General features: G+C 38.5%; 1 protein-coding gene across 4 annotated transcripts in view; it reads right to left on the bottom strand.

Moving 5' to 3' along the window:
• Tusp (WD40 superfamily protein Tusp) overlaps window positions 1-24830 on the bottom strand; it is a 56432-nt gene that overhangs the window by 20677 nt on the left and 10925 nt on the right. For all 4 annotated transcript variants that reach the window (XR_013086492.1, XR_013086493.1, XM_076821031.1 and 1 more), the window contains exon 2: window positions 14750-14917. Coding sequence is in view for 2 of the 4 variants with exons in the window: in XM_076821031.1 (XP_076677146.1) it covers window positions 14750-14917 (168 nt within the window). In the remaining 2 variants the exon portion in view is untranslated. The remainder of the gene's footprint in view (window positions 1-14749; window positions 14918-24830) is intronic.

Below are 24830 nucleotides of genomic sequence, written 5' to 3'. Positions count from 1 at the left end.
ACTCGATAAATGCATCTTTTTTAATATGCATCACGAGATTGCTCTGAGATAAATAAACCAGTGAATAAAAGTTGTGTGTGGTGTGCATTTATATTAGTGTCAAGTTAAAGCCAGCAACCTGACAGTCTACCATATTCAGTTTCGTCCAAAGCGTATCTAAATCCTTCCAGTGCTATTTCGGTAACACGTCCGTTTTGGGGAAACGATGTCAATGTACTTTGCAGGCAATGGTGCTTTTAATTCTACAAGTTATAGCGGTAGAACGAGAGCATAAAGTGACATATATATATATGTGTGTGTGTATTCAAAGATTTATTCTCGTATCATTAACAACATTGCATTGTAAATATGTAAATGAGAAAGAATCTTCAAAACGAACTTGAATGATTTCATACGGGCAATAAGGTGTACACAGATAAGTTGTATCATTAAAATTGTTAAAAATCATTAATGGTGTGAATACTTTCTCAAATGTATCAAAAATCTTTAACTTTTTTTTCTATAGCTCTTAGCCAGCTTATCACCGCCTCATTTATCCTGCCTTCCACAATTTCCTCCTCTCCTAGTTCGCTAGTATCTATCCTATAACAACGCTTTAATAAATGTTTTACTGTACCTATTTCTAGATTACATAGGTTCCATTTCCTTTTTCCTAGTCTAACCAATATCGGTTTCCCTCCTCGACGTTTCCACACCTTGCCCTTGCAATTAACCTTTGGCTGTCTCCCTTCCCTTCCTTTTCCAGATACTCAACCTTTCCCACTGTTCTTATATATTTATATCTCTTTAAAAAAAATTCTTAAATATCACTTACTTTTGGAGCTGTTAGACGAGAAACCCCCCTTAATGTGACTACTCCACTTCTTTGAAATCGCACACCCAGATATACAAATTCTTTTGCCTTCTCCAACTCTACTCCCTCCCATTCCCATTTTATTTTCTGTTCCCTGCCTCCTTTTCTAAATACCATAATTTTCGACTTATCTGTATTCAATATTACCTACCTTCCACATGTTAAAATATTTTCCTAATTTTTTTCATCATACTTTTCACAACTTCTTCTTTTTCCGCAACTAACACAAAATTTTCCCCCACGAATTTCGATACCTCCCCCTTCTCCGTTTGTGAAAACTTCTTTCCAAATCGCATATGAAAATATTGAACAACGTAAGGCTCAAGAGACAACCCTGTTTCACCCCATTTGCCAGTCCAGAATTTGTCACACTACTACCATCTCTTATATTACATTTCTTAAAAAAGAATACCAATTAAAAGTATCCTGTCTCATATACATATTTTCCAACGGAACGCCGAAATTACTATCAGACAATGTACAGACAGCAATGAATTATTAAAAACTTTCGTCAACCCGGCAGCGGAAGAAGCTAATTGATCGAATAAACGGAAACGTCAACCGTTAATACCTTGGCTGAGGACACGTCTGCTCGTGAAAGCATTCGGTAATAGTGCACGACGGTCAGGTTCACGATCTTTATTTGCTTTTTATCGGGTTCCTCGATCTAGGGCGCAGGTACAATTATCGGGCTTTCATTTTCCGGCCTTGCGTTTCGTCGTACATTCCGCTCTCTGGGCATTGTGTTCAAACATCGGCGAGAGAGACCATCTTGTCCAGCCGCGTACACTATATTTTCTCAATGGTCAAGTGGACGTGGAAAATACTACGTGCAGAAGCTGTGCGTGCCCTTTGTTCGTACATTTCCACTGGTTCTCTCTACCCTTTCTTCCGGTCTTTCTTCTTTTCCCGTGCCTCTCCCACCCTTGTTCCTGTGCAGCAGGGACACAATGCCACGGAGATTATTCCACTAATCGCACGGGGGCGAAGTATAAAACACTTTTAATGGAGAAACAGTTCTTTCGAGAGACTTAACCATGTCTTTTCTTGGGAGATGTGAGTGTGCGTTTATGCACAATGGTACATTTCTTTTGTATAACTGTGAAATGGTATATTCGGCAATTTAGAAATGTTGGAATGTGGTTCTTAACATTTTATTGACCACAGAGTGACGATATATTACTCTGAAATCTTGCGTAAGGTGTCGAGAGAAGTTTAGGGCTTGGGGAGTATTTAACCCCTCGTGGTCACACCTTCTTATAATCACAAGTTGGTCACACGGGGTTCACTGCACCCCAGCGTCATTTTTTGAGTTACCATTTTCGTATTTTTTAATCTTTTAACTTTTCATTGATAATTGTACCTTCGTAATACTTATACAATCATGGTCTAATAGTCTTTTTCTAGAAATGTAAATTTTGATATGATATAATTTGTAGTTGAAAATGAGCGATTTTCCACGGTTGTGGGAAAAAAGCGATTTTTTATTTTCTTTTATATTTTTTTCTTGCGATAAATCCTCTTTGGAAGTCATAAAGACACGACATTTTAACTCGAAAATTATTATTGGGGTACAATACACCCCGAAGGGTTAATCCACAATTCGTCCAAAATACATTGTACATCAGACTTACAGATCATGCAGATCATTTAGCAGTTATTATTTCATCGATATTAATAAATTATATCTATCCATTAATACTTATATTAATATTAGTGATTTGCACAACTATCAATTTATTAACACTATTTTTATAACAAATTTATCAATCTATATGTACATAATTTTGCACCTCAGTTATTGGAGAAATAATAATTATATTTCTTTACTTCCCTAGAATAATTAATAACCAATCTTCAAAAATTATAATTAACAACCCAATAATAATTATTAGTTACGGGCATTAAACAGTCCCAACTGAGTATAGGTATTAGTAAGCAATTAATCAGGTCTTCCTAAATGCCTCTCAGGATGGAAATCAGAAATCTAGGCCGTTTCGACATAAACTCTTCAGACTTACGCGTCTTATTACCAAGTGGCTGTTATCGCATCAAGAATAATTTAATTTCCTGCCCAGTTTTTCCACACGCGGGTACATCTAGCGGCAGATTGCAAGGCGCCAGTTCCAATTAGGTGGCAACACGCGCGATTACGGGCACACCCTGAAATTCTATTTCGTTACATATTTCGCGCTGATATTTGCGCAATGCAAATATCCCGGTTTAATTCTCGCGTTCGCGGAACGTTCCGTCGGCACTTGGCGCATACGAATGCCGAGGATTTCGCTCGGGTCCGTGTCGCATAATCCTTTGAGCACACTCCGAGGGGCGGTTATCTCCGCGACTCGTTTCTTTTTTTTTTTGCGATGGCTTCTAACCCGCCCGACTGTGTAATTACCCACGATTTTTTCCCGTTTCCTCGTCTGAAATTAGTTAACTTGATAAGCACGCGTCGTCGTATCGTCAATTAACAGTCGAGACGCCCTTTCATTAGAAAAAAAAACGCTGAAGCGCGAACACCTCGAATCCTTGGACACGGCGCTTTAAACGTCACGTGTTCCTTTTTTGTTTATTTTTTCTTTTTTTAGCAAGGAATGCCGCGTAACGTTTGAACGGCTAATGCATTGCAGTAAAAGCTGCGGCAAGTGCTGTAATGTTCCTCACTGAACTCGTTTCGTGAATCAATGATGTTCCTTTCCACGCTGCCGGTGTTTTCAGTGTCAAGGTGAGTCTATGCGCCATGCATCTGGAAGAAGATCCCACTTCCCCTTTTTGGCTCCGCTTCCACGTTGCGTGATACGTATATCCTGTCTCGGCATTTACCATTCTCCATTGGGCCACATAGAAGCTTGCGCTGGGGGGGTCAAGCAGTGTCGGGCAAGATTTATTCGCGATCGGCAAACGCTCCTGGCCTATTATCGCGTCTCTTTTTAAGATAAATCTCGGCGATATGACCCTTGATATACGAGCTTCTCCGCCGAGTGTAATTTATTCGTAACCAGAAATAGCGCCGGGGTAGGATTGCTTCGTTAAGCAAGGGAATGTCGAGTCTTTCGATTAAATGTCACGCCATTAAATTCTTTGATAAGTGGCGAAACAGACTCTGCACGTTTCAGAGTTCTCGGTGTAATGGTAGCTAATAATAATTAATTAAAGGTCTTCTGTCGGAAGCACAAATCATTTTTTCCTCTGGAAATAAATTTCTTACGCTTCTCAATTCAAACAGTCGACTGTTAATTAAATATTCTATTGTTGGTCGCTTAAAATTGCAAGTTTATTTTCTCTTGGTTGCAGGTATACTTTTTTGAACAGTCAGAGTGACAAATACGTGATGGGAAGGGTTGTTTATAAGGGTTTAAATGCCAAGAGGGTTGAGGTAGAGAGTCTTGATTGAAGTGCAGCGCTTCTACTCCTAAATAAATTCATAATCCGTGAGCAATTACTCATCTGCGTTACTATCAGACCTCCCGCAATCAAGTATTTAAGAACTATGTATTTGTGATTGAGCTGGCTTGTCGAGGGACTCGCTTTCGGACTTCTACGACCTTCATTTGATATTCCATGTAGTCATCATTTTAATCGGATAGTTGGAGGTAGCAAGTAAGTCAGCTTTTAGTCCCGGAGGATTAACGCAATTTAGAGTTTTTAAAGATTTATTACACTTTTTAAGCGTTGCGGTTCGCAGAGGTCGTAAGTGGATATAATTCGAGGAACAAAATTGAAGACTGGATGGTATCCAGGGGGAGAAGAAATTCATAGTGCAACAGAAAAGGGGGCAATTCGAGGAAATCCTGGAATAATTTTTTTCCTACCAGATATTATCTTGAAAAATCTTAATTTCGAAAGTATACAGTGTACAGGTATAATTATTGCGAACGTAGGAGGTGATCATGTTTATGTAATTTCTAAACAACTGCACAAATGCCAAGGTTAAACTAAATGGGGCAAATAGTTGCAGATTATTTTGTTATCTAACGAAATCTCTGTTGTCACAAGTACAGTTCTGGTTATCGAATTGAAGATTCATGGCCACGTACCTAGTGTCCATCGAACATTTTTTATTCCTTCAATCTCATCAATCATTTTGTGTTTCAAGTGTTGATGGATTCTCATCTTTCACTCACTCACAACTTAGAATTAATCTCGCTTCCTAAATTCCTTACCTCTTCCACTACAACTTCTCACCCTTAAAAAATCTGTATAAATATAGGCCCAAATCACGCAGATGTACTCGATGCAATTTTAAACTTAAGTTGCGAAACAAAATATTTTCGTCGCGAGGAATGTATTTTGGTAGATACTTGTTCCTGAAGAAAGAGATGCCCCCTTTCAAATTTCCAACGCACCAGCAAAACATCGACTCTTCTCAAACATAACATTGTAAACATACTCCCAATTCATCGCTTCTGAAAGACGCATGGATAACCACGGAGTATAGGATGTTCAGAGGGGGAGGTTTGATTAAACCAAATTAAGGGTCCGATGAACCACAACGTTTAATCTTCCGACAAAGCTGGCATATCCAACCAGGGAGAAGCAGCGAAGCACGAAGAAGAGCAGGGAGTACGAAGTTATATTCTCCGCGGCAGAAAAGTCTTACGGTCTCGAGGAGCCACGAAAATCGTCCCCAAAGTTTCGTCTTAAGTCGTGCGTTCAGCGAACTCGCAAAAGACCGCCGGCCGGAATCGTGGCCAGCAGGAATGGTGGCGTGGTGTCACGGGAGGCGCCACGTGCACGCGCAAGTTTGATTAACAAAAAGGAGCATGGGGGGTGGGGGTGGGAGGTAGGGTGACGATGAAATTGATCACGTAATTGATGGCAAGGAGAAGGGAAATTTACTCGGTCGGCTAATGAGCGACAGCGCAACCCCGGCACGTATAATCGCGGGTATCGATTCGATGAGATTCGAACCGTTGTTGCTGCGGCCTAGAACAGAAATAGATGAAAATGCGAGCTTATGCGGTCCGTCTAGCTGCACGTGGAGCATCGCGGAATAATATGATTCCAATCGTAGCTGCTTTCTTCGGCCTGGTTAGCGAAGATTTGATTTTCCCACCATCGATCGCGGCTGGCTTGTTTCGACGAGCCACTACTAGCAGCTGCGCTGGCTACGAGTAACGATTGCGTGTTCCAGAATTGGCCTTGCGCTGATATTGACAGGGAGCAGCTCGGAACACGTCTTAATGAACGACACTCTGATGAAATCATCTGTCGATGTCCCGGAACACAGACGGATGTCTGTAAGATACCACGTCCTTGGGAAACGTGTCGGCTATTATCAGTTTTCATTCAATTTAGGTGACAGGGCTTGCGGGACCTCTGACATGGCTTTTGACAGGAAGGTATTACGTCGTTCGTTTTTTTTTTTTTGTTCACTTGATGCATGAAACTAGATGTAGATAATTAACTAGATACTTACTCGCGAAAGTATTCGCCTGTCCTACATGTAACATGTTTTACAGATTGAATCGACTTCGAAGCAGAGATGGAATTTTTTTTTATTTAAATACAAATTTCGAGTAACGAATAGATGTTAAAATTATTCCTCATGTGTGGAATAAAGTTGACCCGGATTTTCGAACCTCGAATAAAATTAACGTAACTTGCATTTAGTTAATGTCCAACTCTGCTTCAAAGTAAGAATTCGCAATTCTAATTCACGTTAATATAAAGCTTGAATAATATACTTCTGTATTGGGTGTATTATTTGAGAAATTGTACACAGTTTATTTAAAAAAGTGTGATATATTTAATTATAATAAGCTAGTATTCTTCTAATATTCTTGCGATTTTATTATAAACTTTAATCTATTATGCATAGATTCAACTAATTTTCTGCGAAATTCTGGCTTATCTTCTTCCATTTTTCTAGCAGAATTTCTTTTAGCATTTCTGTAGTAGATTAATCAAGGTTTATACTAATGTAGATTATAATGGATAATTCTGAATTTAACATTACTTGAATGAGTAAAATATGTTAGTTTGTGAGTAACTGTAGGTATGTACATGCAGAATGTATTACGTACCTTCAATTAATATTTTGTTATTTCGAGGGAATCGTGAAGGATTTCTGTGATAATTATATTCCCCTCGTCGTGTCCATAAAATAGCACATTGAAATGTCATATATTTATAAACTTTGCTCTGGAAGCGAGGAACGTACGAATAAAAATAGATGAATGGTAATTCTGTGCAAATGTTGTTAGTGAGAAATGCAAATTGTGAGTCTGATTGATTCAACACTTGGTAAGAGAAGCGCTGTATAAGTGTTGGCCATAATCAAAGTTTGCAGTGTTATAATAATTAAAATGGAATTTTGTCGAGCAATACGGGAAAGGAAAAAGTGTTGTGTTTCTGAGCGTTGAATTGTTCCCAGAACATAGGAATGGAATACTCCATTTGTTTGAATATTATAATTACAATAATGGCACTTGTTTGTAAGAATATTCTGACGATCCTTTGTGCGTACAATAGATAAAACGTAACTGCATGCTCCATACTAACAGGTGTTTGCTCTTCAGAGAACCGAGGATATTTTAACGTGTGTTCTTTAAATTGCTTCGAGGACCCTCACCAATTAATAATGGAGTAATTGAAAAGAATAATTGAAGATGACTACAATTACTCGAATGCATTCAAGTATGCAAATTTTGTTCTCTCAATTTTTTGATACAAATTACATTCAACTTTCATTCAAAGTTATATGCAAAAAGTATTTTTGACGTAAATAAAAGCAGCTTATCTAATTATATAGCAGATTGAAACAGTTTGAAACCATTTCTATCAAACAGTAGATACAAAAATTAATTAAACAAAGCTACACAACGCACGATCAGCAGAATTCGAATTAAACAACTCTATTTCAGACTGCCTGACTCGAAATGATTTTTATTCTTGTTTGAAGCCCGCAAAAAAGGGGAAAAATTAAAAAAGAAATATAACAACCAACCTTAAGAATCTTCATAAATTCTGCATGTGTATGTAAATGAAAATTATTCGATTGTAAATAAACCTGAGGGAAGCAGCGCATTGGGATCTCATTTACAAGCATTAAACGGATTACACGGTGCAAAAGAAAAATTACGTTAGCTGATATACGCTCAGACACCCGGTGCCTGCAGAGGAAAAAGGGGCACTTGAATCAAAAGTGTTTGAATTTGGAATACCTTTGGGGATGGGGTTGAGAGCCACTGTCTTAAAACAGCACTGCGTGCCAGATCGATACCACGCCGGCTACCCTTAAACTCTGAAATGTGAACCGAAGTGAACACAAAAGACACGTTCTAGTCTTCGCCGTTGTTCGTAGAAAATTCGTGTAAATACCAGTGACGTCGTTTCCTAAGAATCCTTCAGCTTGACTGTGGAATTGGTAACCCTTGTGCCAACTTGGCTCGCGTGAAATTTACAATTCTCATTGACCACCGTCAAGACAATTCATATTCAGATCACATGCCGAGGGATTATGTCATCAAGCTTTCTCGAAGTCCACCAGTTATATTTTAATGTGGACAAAATTTATCCATAATTGTCAAGGAAAATGCTTTTCAGATGTTATTAATAGTAGTCTTGTAACGACAGAAAATTTTTAGGGTGGTTTCTGAGAACCTTGTAAGTATAGCAGGAATTATTATGGCATATTATCAAATTCTACAATACTTGTACTGATGTCGAATCATGTTCTAACTCACTGCCATGGAATTGTGAAGCAAGTGCACTTAATAAGTACACTTAAAGCACAGGGCCAGGAGCACTTTATTTTTAATCCTGAACGGTAGACGAAAACTATTTCTATTCATAAATTCGACTAAGCACCAAAGAGAGAGGCTTAGTCAGTCTACATAAAACCAAAAGACTAATAAAGCTTCAAGTTATAAACCACCCTTCTCGCATGTGCAACACCTGGAGAAAAATATATTTCAAGTAGTTTCAAAAAGATTGCTATATACATGTCTCTCGAGCGTGCTATTTGTTCACGTGGGAGTGAACAAAAATAAATACTCTAAAAATATTCGTTTTTTTTCCAGGAAAATATGATTGGCAAATTATTTCTCTCAAACCCATATTTTTCAAGCTCTCCAAGTCGCTTTAAAGTGTTTAAAATGGGAGGAACATATTTTTCATGCGCGGTGTTGTATCTGTCATCGGAATAAATTAAATCACCTTTAACAACGTGACACGGGAGCACAAAATTTCTGTTTCTATCAGCTGGAACGCTCCTGAGCCGGAATCAATATTCAGATCAGAATTCACAGTAGCAGTCACTCGCGTAACACGTAGGTAACTCTCCTGCGCTATAATTACTGACAGATCTGTCGCTCTATAAGTAAGTAAAACAGAAGTTCACACTATTTAGAAGTGTCGCGGATACAAACTTTCGCAATCAAAGTCACCCGACAAGGTCATCTCATTACAGGTCGTTAAATTCATCCTGCTTTGGGTTACGCTACAAATTACACCTGACTCTGTATAATTACACAGCCCTTATTCGCAACCCACATTCCCAAGTATCCAATTACGTTAGACCATTTTATATTTGTCCAGGCTGCACCAAAATACAGCAGAGGCTAACCATTTTCATCCGCGGAATAATCACGCGCGAGCGGCGGAACCCTTTTTCCCAAATAGCCGCCAGCAAGTTTAATAACCATACCGAGCGCCCTCAAACACAACGGAATATTTCAATGCAATAACAGCGCTTAGCCACCGGAAGCTTCGCCAGACCGAAAGCTCCAATTGTCTGGCTCCCCCGAGGAGTAAATCTGCGAGACAGTTACGGGTCTTTTTCCTCGGATCTGTAGAGCCGGGGTGTCGAAGTTTTAAACGAGAAAGGCGTGTCCCTGTGAAAGACGGCGGGGGAAATGAAAGCGAGCTGCGTGGTGCGCGCACGTTAATGCCCGCGTTGCAGACGAATATCGGGGCCGTCGAAAGTCGACGGGGAATATCGATGGAGGAAGGCTTTTTCGCTCGCTGGAAGACGGCGAAAGGAGAGAGTGAGGCGATGAGGCGCGGAGCAATAACGTGTAAAGGAGGGAAGGGTCGATGATGGGTGAAAAGTGGTGGTATTAATATCGCGAGCGACGGTAACATTTGCATATTTGCTCTGAGAGCCACCAATCTTACGAGATATTTCGCGAAGTTGCACGACACCGAGCCAGCCAGCGGTTCGTTAAAACAGCCCACGGCTTAATATCGATTGAGGCCCCTCGACAAAGGAACCGACACTGTTTGCACTCGGTTTACCCTCGACGAAAACTTGCACGAAAGTGTGTGAAATAGACCCGACGGATGTAGCCCCTGTATCGAGTTCTTTGCTTTTTCAGAAATCTGTGTCACCCCGAAGCACGCGACTTATACACGGAAACCTTAATTTCCGCGGCAAAGTCTGCGACAACTTATTCGAATTCTTCGACGAAGTTCGCGCGAACTATTTGGAAGCTTATTTCACTCAGGCGTGGGTGAAACTTGCTGGAAATACTAAGTAAAAGAGTTCGAGTAAAGGTATATCGAAGCATTTGTATTGCTTCCTGGGGAGCGATGAAATTCTTTCTATATTATTTTGGATTTTACTCGAGGTGGTTTGGAAAATCATGGAAATGTTTTGAATGATAGAGCAATGTATGGGGAAAGTATGATTGATGTGTATTTATGTGGCTAGAATGTGAGGAAGAAGGGAAACGTAAGGGAACAAGGGGAAGAGGAACGTATATGGTCAGACGCGCTTCGCGGCTATCTGTGCAGTTAGATGATGTATAGTCTTTCTATGTACATATATAAAAGGCCGTGCTGTGAAATTTCGTGCAGAAGATACGTGTGTATGATGAATCCATTTTATATAAATTATATCGATAAATAGTTATTATTAGAGTTACTGAAATCCTTTATATGCAACACTATTTTTAAATATTTTTAATTATATCTTTTAACGAACTAATACACATAAACTCTTGCATATAGTTGAAGCTGTTTTTTTTTATAGAAATGGTATTGAAAATATGTAACTGAATAGTTAATCAGTTTGATAGAAAGAAGTGTACTTTTAACAGTCGGATGTGAATGAAATAATAAGCATGGTATGACCTGAAAGTAATTATTGTCAAGTCATTAAAGAAATTATTATTTTAATTTAGTCTAATACGTTACCATATAAAGTTACAAACAAATGTCAATGTTTTCAAGCTTGTGTTTGTGTCACGATAGTGTTTGATTTTTCAACAGAAAAAACAGAATTCCTAATTAAAACGCTTGGTATTAAAACTGACCAAGTCCATGTTTCTTAATTTTCGGGAAATGCAAATTTAAAGTTCAATCTATTACAATAAACCAAGTAATAATTCATTCAAAGCTATTGCAAAATACATAACTCTTTCCCCATATGGATTTTTATTAATCCATTGTTGTCAAAAACATGAAAAATAATTACTTGCATTAATCCTTAAGGATTTTAACAGTTCCATAATGAACTTGGTTAGCGTTACCAACAAGCCAACGATATAATCTCGCACAGAAACAAAGTTTCTTCCTTCCCGAAAACATGTTTTACCTCGCCTAAACCAATTCCGCTCCCCAGCGAAAAGCAATGCCGCGTCGAGGCTCGCGGAGTGCCTCATATTCGCGCAAAGTGGCAGGTCGTTTTCCCAGATTCCTCGCGTTCGTTGAAAATCGGAAATCAATGAGCACCGTACACACTCCAGACGTCATTCGCGTTCGCCCCGATTCACGGATAAGAAGCCAAAAATTTCCCAGACGCCGCCAAAATATTATCCCCGGGAGCGTTATCGGTGGCTCGCATCCATCCAATTTCTTTCTCGATTTAACGCGCCCGCGTCATGTAATAGGCTGTCATGGACTGGCTTCTGCCAGATAGAGGGTATGTACGCTGGCACAATGTTCCCTGCGCGTGTTCGATAACTTCTCGTAGGCTTCGCTCCGCGCTGCCGCAAAATGGGTCGCCGATTGAAAATTGCCGGGTACTCGTATCGCGACCGTACCTGTCAGCGTGCTACATCGATGACTCGGAGTATCGAGGGCTCGGGAGTGAGCCGTAAAATTAGGCCCCATGGTGGCTGTGAAACTGCGATACGTCCCCTCCCTTCCACCTGACCCCTACCCCAACATTGCGAATTTATTATCACACTGTGCGATATATTTGAATGCTTTGAAGCGGTCAATTGGGATCCGCGGTTATCGATTATCATTTATGCGTGGCACAAAAGGGCATTGAGTTTAGAATTCGGATCGTAGAAGCGTATACGTATTTTAAAAAGACACGGGGGGTATGTATGGGGCGATTCGGAGGGTGTATATGCAGATGGATTTTGAAAATAATTTTCAGGGAAGATTCGTGTAATTTTCAAGGGTTATGAAGATGAGAGCGTTTTAATAGCAGATTTTAAATGACTGTCTATAATTACAATGTGTAAAATATTGAAAATAATGGGTAAATGATATACACGTATGTATCTAAAGTAAAACATGATACTATTGTAAAAAAGATAATGAAGACGGTTACCCAAATGAGCAAACTTTAGATGACTTCAATGCAATTAAGTTACATTTAATTAACTCAGTTCTCGATAATTAAGGTCTACGTATATACGAACGTGAAATATCTCTGACTCTTTCTTCTTCAGGGTGTTTTAGAATTCAATGATGAAATTGTCCCTATATACTGCTCGACACTATTTTTTCCGAATATATATTTATGTATACATGAATTGAAAAATATATGCCCAAGAAAAGGGATATACAATCTCCTGAAAAATCGTGTAAGAAGTAAATAAGACAGAGATAACATTTTGAATACACGAAATTTATATTTAGCTACGAATTTATTGCGTCACATTTTTTGACGATAAAGTTTGTCGCTTTGAATGGTCACTTGTTTACTGATTCTTACATTTGAAACAATACGCCACCTTCTTCTAATTAATAACTAATAATTTACCACAATACCATCAAGGTAACATGGCTTGATTTTCTTTTCACTTTTCGCTTGCCCGAACGATGAAAAATAGTGTCGAGCAGTACATGTTGGATAAGTAAAAATAAAATACGAATGTTACGACGTATATAAAAATAACTGTATTAACAAGTCATACTTGTGAAACACGAACTTTGAGAAAAGCAAATACCCCTAATAATTTGACACATTAGTGTAGCAGAATAAATCAACTGTATTTACATTCTCCATTTCGAACTGTCTGCTGTCATTATCACTTTACGTTTAGATCTACACGAAGTGGGTACAGTAATAAAAACTTTTTAACTTGTAAGTGCTAATGCCTGTCTTGAATCAATAAAACTCATCCACGTTTTGAAATGCAGAAAACATGATACGATAAATAAGTACATTCACAATTCATATTTTTCTGTAACTTTCTAACAAAATTTAACAGTTAAATCATTAAATCCTGACAGTTGAAAAAACTGTCAATTTTCATTAAAACCAACTTGTCTTCCAACTCGAAGGTGATACTTTCAGCAATCATGTCCTTGAATTTTAATATCTTATCACACAGAAAACTTACTTAAGATTCTTTTCATCTCTGTTCATACTTTTTGGCGACACTGTACATTTCGTTTTTTTCTGCCTTCGTTTCGCGCGTGGTCGTCGCGAAATAATCGGATATGTGAAGCACGCTTCAGAGCAGGTATATTAAGTCACAGTTTAATTCACTCGTACACCTGCACACAGTTCCTTTGTCAGAGGATCAGCGCCGTATACAACGTAATTCAGAGCGAGACTCACGTGCGCCGGTCAAAATAATAGAAGATCTGACGCGCGACTTATCCATTCATACAGAGTTTCAGCATTGTTCAACGATTATACCGTTTCATTATTTTCGGCCTGACGTTCTGCCAATTTTCCTTCTGTTGTCGCGCGCGGTTGTACACAGGCAGGCATACCTCGAGCACTTCGATCTCAGAGGCACCGCGGTGCGGAGGTCAAATTTGCATCCACGAAAAGTTTCGATGGCCGCATAGTATGGCGCTGTTCGTTCAAAACTGCATGTGCCTTCCTGCCCCCAAACCCTACGATCTCCCGTCGTAACGAGTACGTCCACGAGAATCCAGGCAAAAACTTTCAACTACAAGGATCGATCGAGATTGCGCGAATTGTCCCAGAGAATCGAGTGCGCCTGTACCTTGGTAAATGTGATTCATGGTCCTAAAAACTCGTGGCCCTGGGTAGCAGACTTTTTGTCAATATTCACAGGCTGCTATCCCCTCGAGAAGGCTACTAAAAATGTCGGGAACAAACCAGCCGACACTATTAACCGCTGCTACGATTGGGAAAAAGGGAAAAGGGTGAATTAACCCCTAAAGCCCAATGCCTCCACATGGTGCGTTCCCATTTGTTCCGTCTACCTAACTCGTCAACTACGTGGTATGCATAAATGTTATCCCAAAATTGGCATGCTTCTTGAAAGTCCTGGGATTATATTCACAACGAAAACGATCCAATTAGCAATCTACAATTTTTATGAAATTTGACACATAGCTAAAATTCTAGAAAATATATTTCCTATATATTTTTCTTATTTTCTGATATTGTTGTACGAGTCAAAGTTTCGTTTAGACCATGCTATTGCTGATGAAATATCAAGCACTTTTCGTATTCCATATATTTTTCTATATCCATCAGTTTGTGAGAAATTTACAAACTTAGGTTTCGCACCCTTAAAAAGGAATATGCTTCGGGTTTCCTAGTACACCATCCATGTGTCAAATTTTCTCAAAATAAGATACCAGTTTTCAATGTATTTTGTCGAAATGTTAAATTCAGTGTGCATTAATTGCCAGAGCAGAGAGATAAATCGAAGTTCGCGTCGAGCTTGAATGTTTGAACGTTAAAAGATTCTGTTAAGTGTGTAGAAGCAAAGGGAAACGTCTTACCTCGCTGCGATGTCCACGAAGGTTGTAATTCGCCCTCAGTGGAAGTTCCGTGGCCCTGGTTCGACAGTGGGACGTAGTGAATGTCACTCCCACGAGGCCACGCGCGTTACCAGTGGCGAGCCATCCCTCTTGGTAGTAATTTGTACGTTCTAGTTTCCATCCTTCATCCTGTTAAATAAGAAGGAAGGATGGTTACTTTGACGTCCTGTTTACTTAAGAACGTTATATCAGTAGCTTACGAAATCCCCCCCCCCGTTAGCAACGGGCCAAGCCGAAATAAGTGCAGGCTTACTCGAGAAAATGGCCAAATCATTTCTCTCGGAAACGAAGCTCTGCGCGTAACAATTGTATTCTAATATTTCGGCTTGTTTTTACGCGAGGAATCACTTTGTCCTCGCTCGTAGCACAGATTTCATCGCAGCCTCTGCTATTTGAATCCCCAGAATCTAGTGAATTTCGTGGCATGCATTTACTTTGGCTTTAAATGCAAAAGCTATCCTTTAATAAGAATTTGAAAGTCAAATCGCGCACGGGTATTGTACCAGCGAATCTTTTCACGCGCCAGGGAATCAGGAGTCTCGTTTCATTTAATTAAAATTTCGCTCGCATTTGCAAATGAGGTAGTGGTATAGAACAGAGGGTGCACCCACGCGAATTGTTATTATGCGAGTACGTACTGTCAATGCGTGAAGAATCCAAGTTTAATTTAAGTGGAAATAACCTCGTCAGGTCAGACATACTGCAGTAGATTTCCACAGCCTGTTACTCTTCCCCTTTCTTAAATATTTTATTAATCTTACGGAAACATGCATCCCAAGGGAAAGTCAGGATAAGGATATAAGGGTGTTGAAACTCTGGGGTATACAACTGTAGTAACTAAGTTCATTAGTTCTAAGGTTCTTGAGTCTTTCTCTGAGGCCTGATTTTTTTTGTGTGATTTTTGCACGAAAAATCAGGACTTCAACTTTAAATAGTTGCCATTTTGTTTTAAATTAATATTTCAGAAATTCCCTCCGCTAATCAGAGGATACGTTAATATACTAACAAAATTTTTTTGGTTTTTGGGTTTTACATAATCTGGTGTCCGAATGGCAGTGCTCACCGCGAAAGCAAATTTTTAAAAAGGCTTCTTGGATGTGGGTTGTTACTTTATTATAAACGTAAATATTTTTCTACGAAAAAATTACCAAATGTTCTTTAAATGTTGCTCTTATAAGTGCAAAAAGTTTTGTACAAATATATGCTTCCGCTTTTTCAAAAAAAATTCACAAACATTCGCCTCTTTTCGACCGCCTGACTAGCTATAACCCCTTAAATTGAGAACCAGAGTTCAGATTTATACTTCGTTGCACACGGCGAGCATGCTAACGGGAAAACACTCCAGCGACCATTGATTTTCGCACCCGCCGACATTAGAGGTAGAGTTACAAAGCGGTATAAATTACACGTGCTTTAACTAACACTACCATGGATATTGTGTGAAACTACTGGCTGCACTGAGCGACAAAATTTCAACGAGAAAATCTCAGCAAGAAATGAAACTGTACATTTGCGACAATACGTCTGTGAATATGAATATTTGTTTTACGGTAGCAAATTATTATCGCAGTGCTAGTGGTAAGCTAGCAATCTAGTAAGAACTAGATCAACCAACAATCACAGGTGTTTTAAGGTAGATGGTAGTTCTTCAGTTATAAATGTGATTCATACTCTCCGCCTATGGTTATATTCAGAATTCTTCATAAGAGAGAAATACAAATCTTCATATGTAGTTACTCTGAACTAGAGTTTCGAAAGGCCCCATGACAACTTCAGAAAGAGTTGCTCAGTCACCATCAATCTCACTTTAAAAATCGTGTAAATATCTCGTTATTCTTCAGTAACACGTAGCTTCTCATGCAGCAATGCTCCATGTTTTCACTATAAGGACATGATTCCATACTGTTCCTTGTTGCTGCATAAACAAGGTCCCTTCGCACGAGACACTTTTCTGAGCCATTTCGGACCTATTCACACATTCTGTATTTTTTTCAAACCAACGCAACGCTGTTTCTACCCAGTGAATATATCCAAAATACCATTTGTGAGTCACGAAAGTATCTCGATTGAAGAAGCCCTAGTAGCTAACAAATAAAAAAAAGCAGAGGTTTAAAAATCGATACTAAAATAACCCTACAAATCGTAAAAAAAATACTACCTCTCATTACTGGATCGTGTATACAAACATCGTTATATTTTACATGCCTACAATTTTCGATAACGCTTCATTCAACACCCCTTCCTTCCCCTGCTGGTATAGGGAAGGGGATGATTATTTTCACGGTTAATCCGGGACCCAAAAAGCGAAAGGGGACGATAACTGTTTTCCTGGGCTCTATAAATTTTCGTTCGGTCAGCTCGGCTACCGGTTTCGGTATAGGGCGAAGTTTCGCAGGTTTTGTGCGCGAGTACGCCTTCTAATCACAGCGGCTGGTATTGTTATTCATCGGCACGTAACTCTTCCACTTAAGCGCGGCTGCGTCAGGTGGCGAGGGCTTCAATGTTAGAAGGGTTTCGTTCTCAGACCTGTCATACATATGTAGACGTAATTACTCGAGCCAGCGCGAACCCTTAGAAAAATAAGCAGCGAGGTGGTGGCAGATTTCGACTGGTAGAGGCGTTGGTAGACACGTATATACTATGAATATAAAGGTCCAATTAACTCGATTTTTTGTACCGGTAACCGTAGATGTTGAAAGGGTGCAAACAGCCCCTTAAGATGGGGGTCGAAAACGTATTTTCTAGAATATCTCGAGGGCTATTAGGAATAGAACAAATTCTTTTTTAAATGCGAATTTTTTAAAAACGAATCCAACCCCCTGCTGATTTTTCAGAAAATTTTTATCTATTTAAGACCTAGGACAGCATTTTCATAGACCATTTTCCAAAGACCAATTTCCGCACATCGATTCCAGTCTGCGGTTATCGATTGCCATTTATATGAGTCACAAAAGGGTGCACTTAGAATTTTGATGGTAGAAGTGTTTTTTTTTATTTTGGAAAGAGACTGGGGATGTATATGAGGTGCTTCGAAGGGTGTATATCCCTTCATGGTCACACTGGGTCCAATAGACCCGCTTTTTAACTTTGGAGCTTGATATCACTAAGTTCCTGGGTTTTCCGATCTTTTTCAGTACATGTTGTCATTTCATTTCTTACTAAAACGCGACTATTCCATATTCTATAATGTTCAAAGTGTGTATTATAATTTTTGGGACTCGATTGGACTGATACAGTTCGTATGGTAACTGTTTAAAAATCGTCCGGAACCATTGGACCCAGTGTGACCACCGCGGAACTTTACAGATGTGTGTCCACGAAGGAGATGGATTTTGAAAATAGTTTTGTCGAAAAATCAGTGTAATTTTCAACGCTTATGAAGATGAGAGCGTTTTAATAGCAGACTTTAAATGCCCGTCGATAATTACAATATGTGAGATGTGGAAAATAATATGTAGATGATATATGTATAAGTATTTAAAGTGAAACGTGATACTGTTGTAAAGAAGACAATGGAGACAGTTTCCAATGAACAGACTTTAATTGATCTGGATGATTACTGAAACTGAGGCGGGACGAGTTGATAATGCAACGACTATCAGGAGACGTCAATTTAATTAAGCTGCTTTTAATAAACTCGCTCTCGATAATTAAGATCTATATAGGAACGTGAAGTCTCTCTGAATCGTTCTTCTACGGGGTGTTCTACGTCGATATATCGATTCCATTCTCGTAGAGTATGCACTCATTGTTCTTGTACTTCAGTTACACTTACAAGGAAACGTTCCCAACCCAAAATTCTGATTTTAATTTCAATCCTTTTTTCTGCAGAAATTTACTTTGATCAGGTGAAACCAGCCCTTAAATAATCGCATTTTTTCGACTTTTTAATGTACATAAGATTATTTTTCTCCCGGCATTGTTATAAAGGTATATTAAAAAACGAAGAAACGCAGCTACTTTAAGAGCTGATTATACCTCCTCAGATTAAACTTTTATAGAAAAATTATTACTTCTTGTTTCATTAAAAGCAGAATTTTCGGTTTGGGTACATTTCCTTGTTAGATAATTTATTGACACCAGAGTTTCCAACAAAGGTGTCAATGAAGAGATAGGGATCGGGATGTGCAAAAGAAAAGAGGGAATTTAAAGTTGATAAGCTAAACATTATTTATGAGGAGAAGTTCTAAACAAATGGTTCCCTAGTTTATTCCTGCAGATCTTATGCTTGTAGTTGTATATATAAATTTTTTTGGATGGCCCATTTATTCAAGTGTTAATTATTATACATTTGGAAACTTATTTTTGGGGGACTTCGTTAAGAGCGATATTAATTTCGAGTGTTGTACCACACAACTCACCATAATTTAAAATTAAAACTAGCAATAGCTTGCCACCTATTTTTGAATTTTCGACAAAAAACAAATGCTCTCCACTAATGGCTTGCAGTAATATATACGGCGCACCCTGTATATGTTTCTAATGCGACCCTGGCAAGTAGGTGTGAAACAAGCTGCTAGCAGAGTACGCTCACACTTCTGCAACAAGCTGTGCAGCACGTGCAGAGGGTTTCGACATTCATTCTGCCTTTAACAAGCGGCGCAAAAAACACTTGAAGCACTTAAAATGGGAAGGAGTCGCATTCGAAATTGAGCACGCGGTGTTTTCTACCCGGGGCCACCTTTTCTACCATTGGAGCCATCGTGCACACGTCGGGATCATCAGTCTACGCATGAGTTCTCAAGCAGGGATTGTAACCCGCTCGCAGCCGGTTACTAGTAGCATAAGACAGTCTAGTCCAGACAGTCACTGAAGGGGGTACTCTGGTCATCTGGCCGAAAAATTCAGCAGGGCGCAAGTAGATGAATATTATGTAAAAAGTTTTGCACGGTTATATTTGTTATTCATTGAGTAAAAAATTCATAAAGATTGCTCATGTTTTCGGCCGGATGACCAGAGTACGTTAAGTGGCTGTCTGAACCAGACTGTCTTATGTTACTAGTAACCTGCTCCGGGCGGGTTGCAATCCCTGGACTCAAGTTCTTGCAACGTCGACACTGGCATGGAACGCTGGTTTACACCCTTCCGTTGACAGCTGGCAAGAATGATCGCTTAGCAACAAACTAAAATAAACAATAAGCGCGAAAGTTTCAGTCCCCAAAGTGATATATCTACAAACAGTGACTCACGAAAATATTCGCACATTTTTTAAACTAGTATAACTATTTTAAAATTGGTCCAAACGACTTGAGTTTTTTTTAGAAGCTAGATGGAGTTCTTAGTTTTCCAGGTGACGTGTCCGTCGTTTTAAAAAAGAAACACAATTGTTTGGAATAGCGGAAAGAATAGTGAAGGTCGCTTTTTCAAATTTAGTTATCTGAGCCTCTAATGAAAATTTAACAATCCCGTTTGTAGATTTAAGTAAGTTGTATACGTACTGAAAACTTAATTTGTATACGTAAAAAAACACCCATTTTTGCTTTGGGCAGCTCCGGATTTGAAGAATTTGCCAAAAATAGAAATGAGACCTTAGCCACTCAATAACTACTATTTATTCCGTGAAAATATATGTATTTCAATTAGTCTTCTCTTTTTAATGTTAAGTCAATAATTGTACAAACAGTTTTTTTTCTAATTTACTTGAAGTTGGTAAAAATAGAGCTGCACCCCTCTTGCTCCAAGGTCCTCAATTTCAATATCCATCGCGTGGGATCTTATCTATTCCAATTTATTTGCCGTGTGTACGGACACGCAGTACTACAAATGTTTGCATTGAAAAATAAAGTAAGAACGTTTTAAGCACGTTAAGCAGTGCTTCATTCTGTTCGTTGAGGCGCATCTTTAGTTGTCGGAACCCCTCCTGTCGATTGACTGAACCCTTCAGCCCCAATTTGTTCTGTCTACTTCGTACGTACATATATAATACCACACTCGAGAACAATAAGTTGACTCGGCAATTAACGGTATGCTCTTCACTCGAAGATCGCGTGACATGAACAATGAATTTTTCAGCCTTTACACGCTATCAGATGGAAGAGCCGTATATACAGTTCTATTGTATTACGATGAAACAGTGGTACTTGTAACAAATGTCAAGAGACTGACTTTAAATATTACCATTTTCCAAAATCGTCGGGGGTGGAGCGCTGGAGATATTACAAGTTCTTCGGGAACTGTCGAAAATGGCAGGAAAATTACTTCCCCGTACTGCGATGCACTGTAATGTTTGTAGTAGAATTGCGAGTAGAATTTCCTAAGTTCTCGGGCAATCGAGGATATCTACTTTCACTCATCTAAATTAAGGAGCCATTCTACTTTGATCGGTCGAAAAATAAATCAAGCTATTTTTAAAGATTCTTTTCTGAGTAAATACAATAAATCTTTTTGGTATTTATTAAGCTACTCTTATATTACAACAAAAATTAAAAAGATTTTGAGACCCCCACTCAGGCTGAAAAATTCGAAAGGGATCACCCGCACATTTTTTTCAAAGCGGCCCCATTTTGTTATTTTGCAACAAAAATTGTTAATTGAGCTACGAGCGATGGCGACAATCATACAGATTAAGAATCTTCTCAAATTTTTTTGTTTTGGATAAGCCTGAGTGGGAAAATCACCTGCGCCACGGACTCTTTTTGACGTTCCATAAATAAAAAAAAAACATTTAACCCAAATTAAAACAATTCGTTTCAATTGTTTTATATGTAACATAAGAGTAGCTTAATAAATACCAAAAAGATTTATTTTATTATATGTTGAATTAATTCAGAATTTTTTTTAAAAATAGCTTAATTTTTCGGCTGTTCAAAGTAGAATACATTATTTAAAAAGCAGTGATAGATTCGCAAATATTGTAGCTCTTTAAAAATGATAACTTCAAGTGTGACAGTTGCAGTTACTAGGACATCGAGCAATATTTAACATGTTACAGATAAACTGTTAATTCGTTGGAAAGTGTAAATAGTACCTCCCTAATTAACGAACTCCAATAATATCCCCGTGGATGTTTTGCATTTCAAATGCAACTCAACGTTTCCATTATTTTCATCTTCTTCTTTACGACGTAAGTGGTGCTGTAAGGACAAACGAAACAGTGGTCCCGATATCCTCCATTCCCTAAAAGTACACTTAAATAAAAATGTACAGCTTCCAGTACTCTGCTAGTACTCCCCCCCGGATCGCGCGCTTGCAAGGAAACTCATTGGTCTCCAGCGAAGTGGGAACCGTCTCGGATATTCGATATCCCTTTAATGGCTAGGGTGAACTAAAGCCGCGTGAATCGTGGCAGTAGTTTTCAAAATATCCGGTTACGGAGAACGTGCTTTGCTTCTGACACGAAAGTATCGCAGTTTCATTAACACATCCGCTACTAGCTGTCAGAAACTAGTGACACTCCTCGTGACCGACCAACGTCGCATATACACCAGTTTTTGTTTGTTAGTTAAATAAATTCAACTGTAACTGGATTTTATACAGCTTTTAATTCTCTTTCAGAATATGTATATTAGGCACATACTGCAGTTTTCAGTTGATATTGAAAAGTAATAGACGTAGGGTGGTTCGATAAAGTGGTAACTTTCTTATCCACTATTGTATTAGGTACCTCAGTGCAAAAATTCGTTGGCTCGCTGTTAGGCAAAAGATCACAGTTGGCCAAAGAAAGTGATTTGATTAAAAGAACATGTAACACATTTTTACATTTAACCTTTTTATGGGCGCGAAAAGTGAGTCTATTTGAGGCTTTTTACGAAGTCTCGAGAATACACTTGTAATATGCTAGCCTGAAATCCACACTGCTGACGAAGTTATGGAATTTAAAGTGAACTAACATTCGAACTGAGGGGCACGTGACACTTCTTGTTCTACTGATCAGAAGTTAATAGTATGGGCAGAACTTCGGTCACTAAAGGGTTTTGGAAAAGGGATATTCAGGGAATTTATTTCTCGATAACGGATTAATAAATCTGAGTTTGGGATTGCGTAGGAAAATTATCCGCTTAGAGTACCTACAAATGTTTGGTTTAGAGAAAGATGTTTAACTAGATGTGATCGATGCATTAGATTAGCTACTCAAACACGGCGACACGCAATGCAGAAACACTTCGATAGAAACGCTGAAAATTCGACTATTTAAATTGATCGCGTCACACGTTGTTTGAAACGTAAAAGTGTAAAAAACCAATAACCTTCTATAACGTATTTGTGAAAACAATCGCCAGAAATGCTGGAAGGCTTTAAGATGTCACAAGGTTTTCTTTCTCTATAATTAAATCACGTTGACAAAGAAATTGAACGTTATGGCTTTCATATTCTCGCGAAATTGTAGGAGATTTAATCGTTTCACTCTTGAATGTCTAGTGTCGCCAGAGTGTGGTCAGTTCGTGGGAAACCTATTACAGTCTGCACGAGATTAAATTAATGAAGCAATGTGGATCATGCTGTCACTGACGTAATTCAGTTCATCATTTCATTTATGATTTACCCAATAGTTATTACACGCTACGCAATCTCGACCGCTCGTTTTACCGAAGCCAATTGAATATATCAAACTGTTGACTCTTCCAGTCAGCAGTTGTACATAATTAACGAAAGTGCATACATCGTTAAATTTATGTATGTGGTGTCTCTTGATCGATTGGTATCAGTTTCTTAATTACTGTGACACACTTGCTTTCTAACAGGTGTCGTTTTCCAAAATGAAAAATATATTCTAAGTATATGACAAATGAGTATTGCCCTTTTTCCATTTGTCTAACAAGTACATATACATATAATATTCAGCGTGATTCTTAATTATCTGTTAACGCTGAAGGATAAATATAATTTAAATATTGGTGTTATTAAATGCTTTAAAGTAAGCTTCAAATAATTTCTTATGATCCACGTAGCTGTAGAAGGGCCGACGTAATAGTAATTAATAATACAGAGTCTAGCTATGAAAGTATATTTCACTGAATTTCCAAACCTACTAGAAGTTACTAAAATACAAGTAGGTATACCTACATAATTCCGAAAAAATGATCAAATACGACAATAAATGTTTACAGCATCCATTCGAATTTATCCACGCATAAATTTTATACAGTCTTCTAAGTGGTCAATAACATTCTGCTATAAATCTGATTAACAGAATTTTCCAATTTACTTTCTTGGGAAAAATATTTATTTCTTTCAACCTCTTATGGGGTTGAAATTAAAAAATGAAAAAGGAGAATACCTTAAGTTTCGAGTCTTCGCCTTATCCTTTTGACGAAAAATTTGAACGACGAGGGTGTTTCGCATATTCTCATCGTTCCATAGCTTCTACTATTGGTTGAGGATCTACCCTCGTTGAATGTGTGAAATTTCTCGTGTAAAATTCACGCTACAGCTAGAACGAGAACCTATATGTTCGGTAAGTAGCTACTTCGAAGAACAAAGCCCTGCAATAGCTTAACGTGGAGAACAATAGAGCCGTTTGTCTTGATGGATCCTCGAAACGAATCGAATCGCCAAACTTTCGATAACCTGAAGAGCGACTCCTAGTTTTATGTTCACATCTCGTTACTAGTCGAAACGGATAGCGGAAGAGACAGTGAAGTCGAATTTCCTCTGTCACTGATGAAGTGGAACAAATTCAATTTCTTATTTAAATGATCCCTGGATCATCCTCGAATCCTTTCTGAATGCTAGTCGTACCTCTGACCACCCTCTCTTCCCTCGCAATTCTCCCTCGCAATCTAATTTAAATTATTCAATAGCTCGGGGCGGGAGTTCGATTTAATGTTAGTTAATTTAAATAAACTGCATTTATAATTCACAATTTTAGCTTGACCTGAAATCTTACGTCACTCACAATCAGTCTACGAGCAAAATTGCTAGTAAATCTCATTAATTCTCAAAGTCTACAACATAATTAGAATTTAATTTACGCGATACTGATTCTCGTAGGTATTCTGAAAAATTCATATTATCAAGCTAATCATAGATGTATATAATATATAGGGTGTATCTTAAAACACGTAATCCTATTTATATGAATTCATAATTACATTATACCCAT

The sequence above is a fragment of the Andrena cerasifolii genome, chromosome 10, assembly GCF_050908995.1.
Source record: "Andrena cerasifolii isolate SP2316 chromosome 10, iyAndCera1_principal, whole genome shotgun sequence".
NCBI classification, from domain to species: domain Eukaryota; kingdom Metazoa; phylum Arthropoda; class Insecta; order Hymenoptera; family Andrenidae; genus Andrena; species Andrena cerasifolii.
Note: the sequence above shows the minus strand (reverse complement) of the source record. Positions and strands in the feature narration are given on the sequence as shown.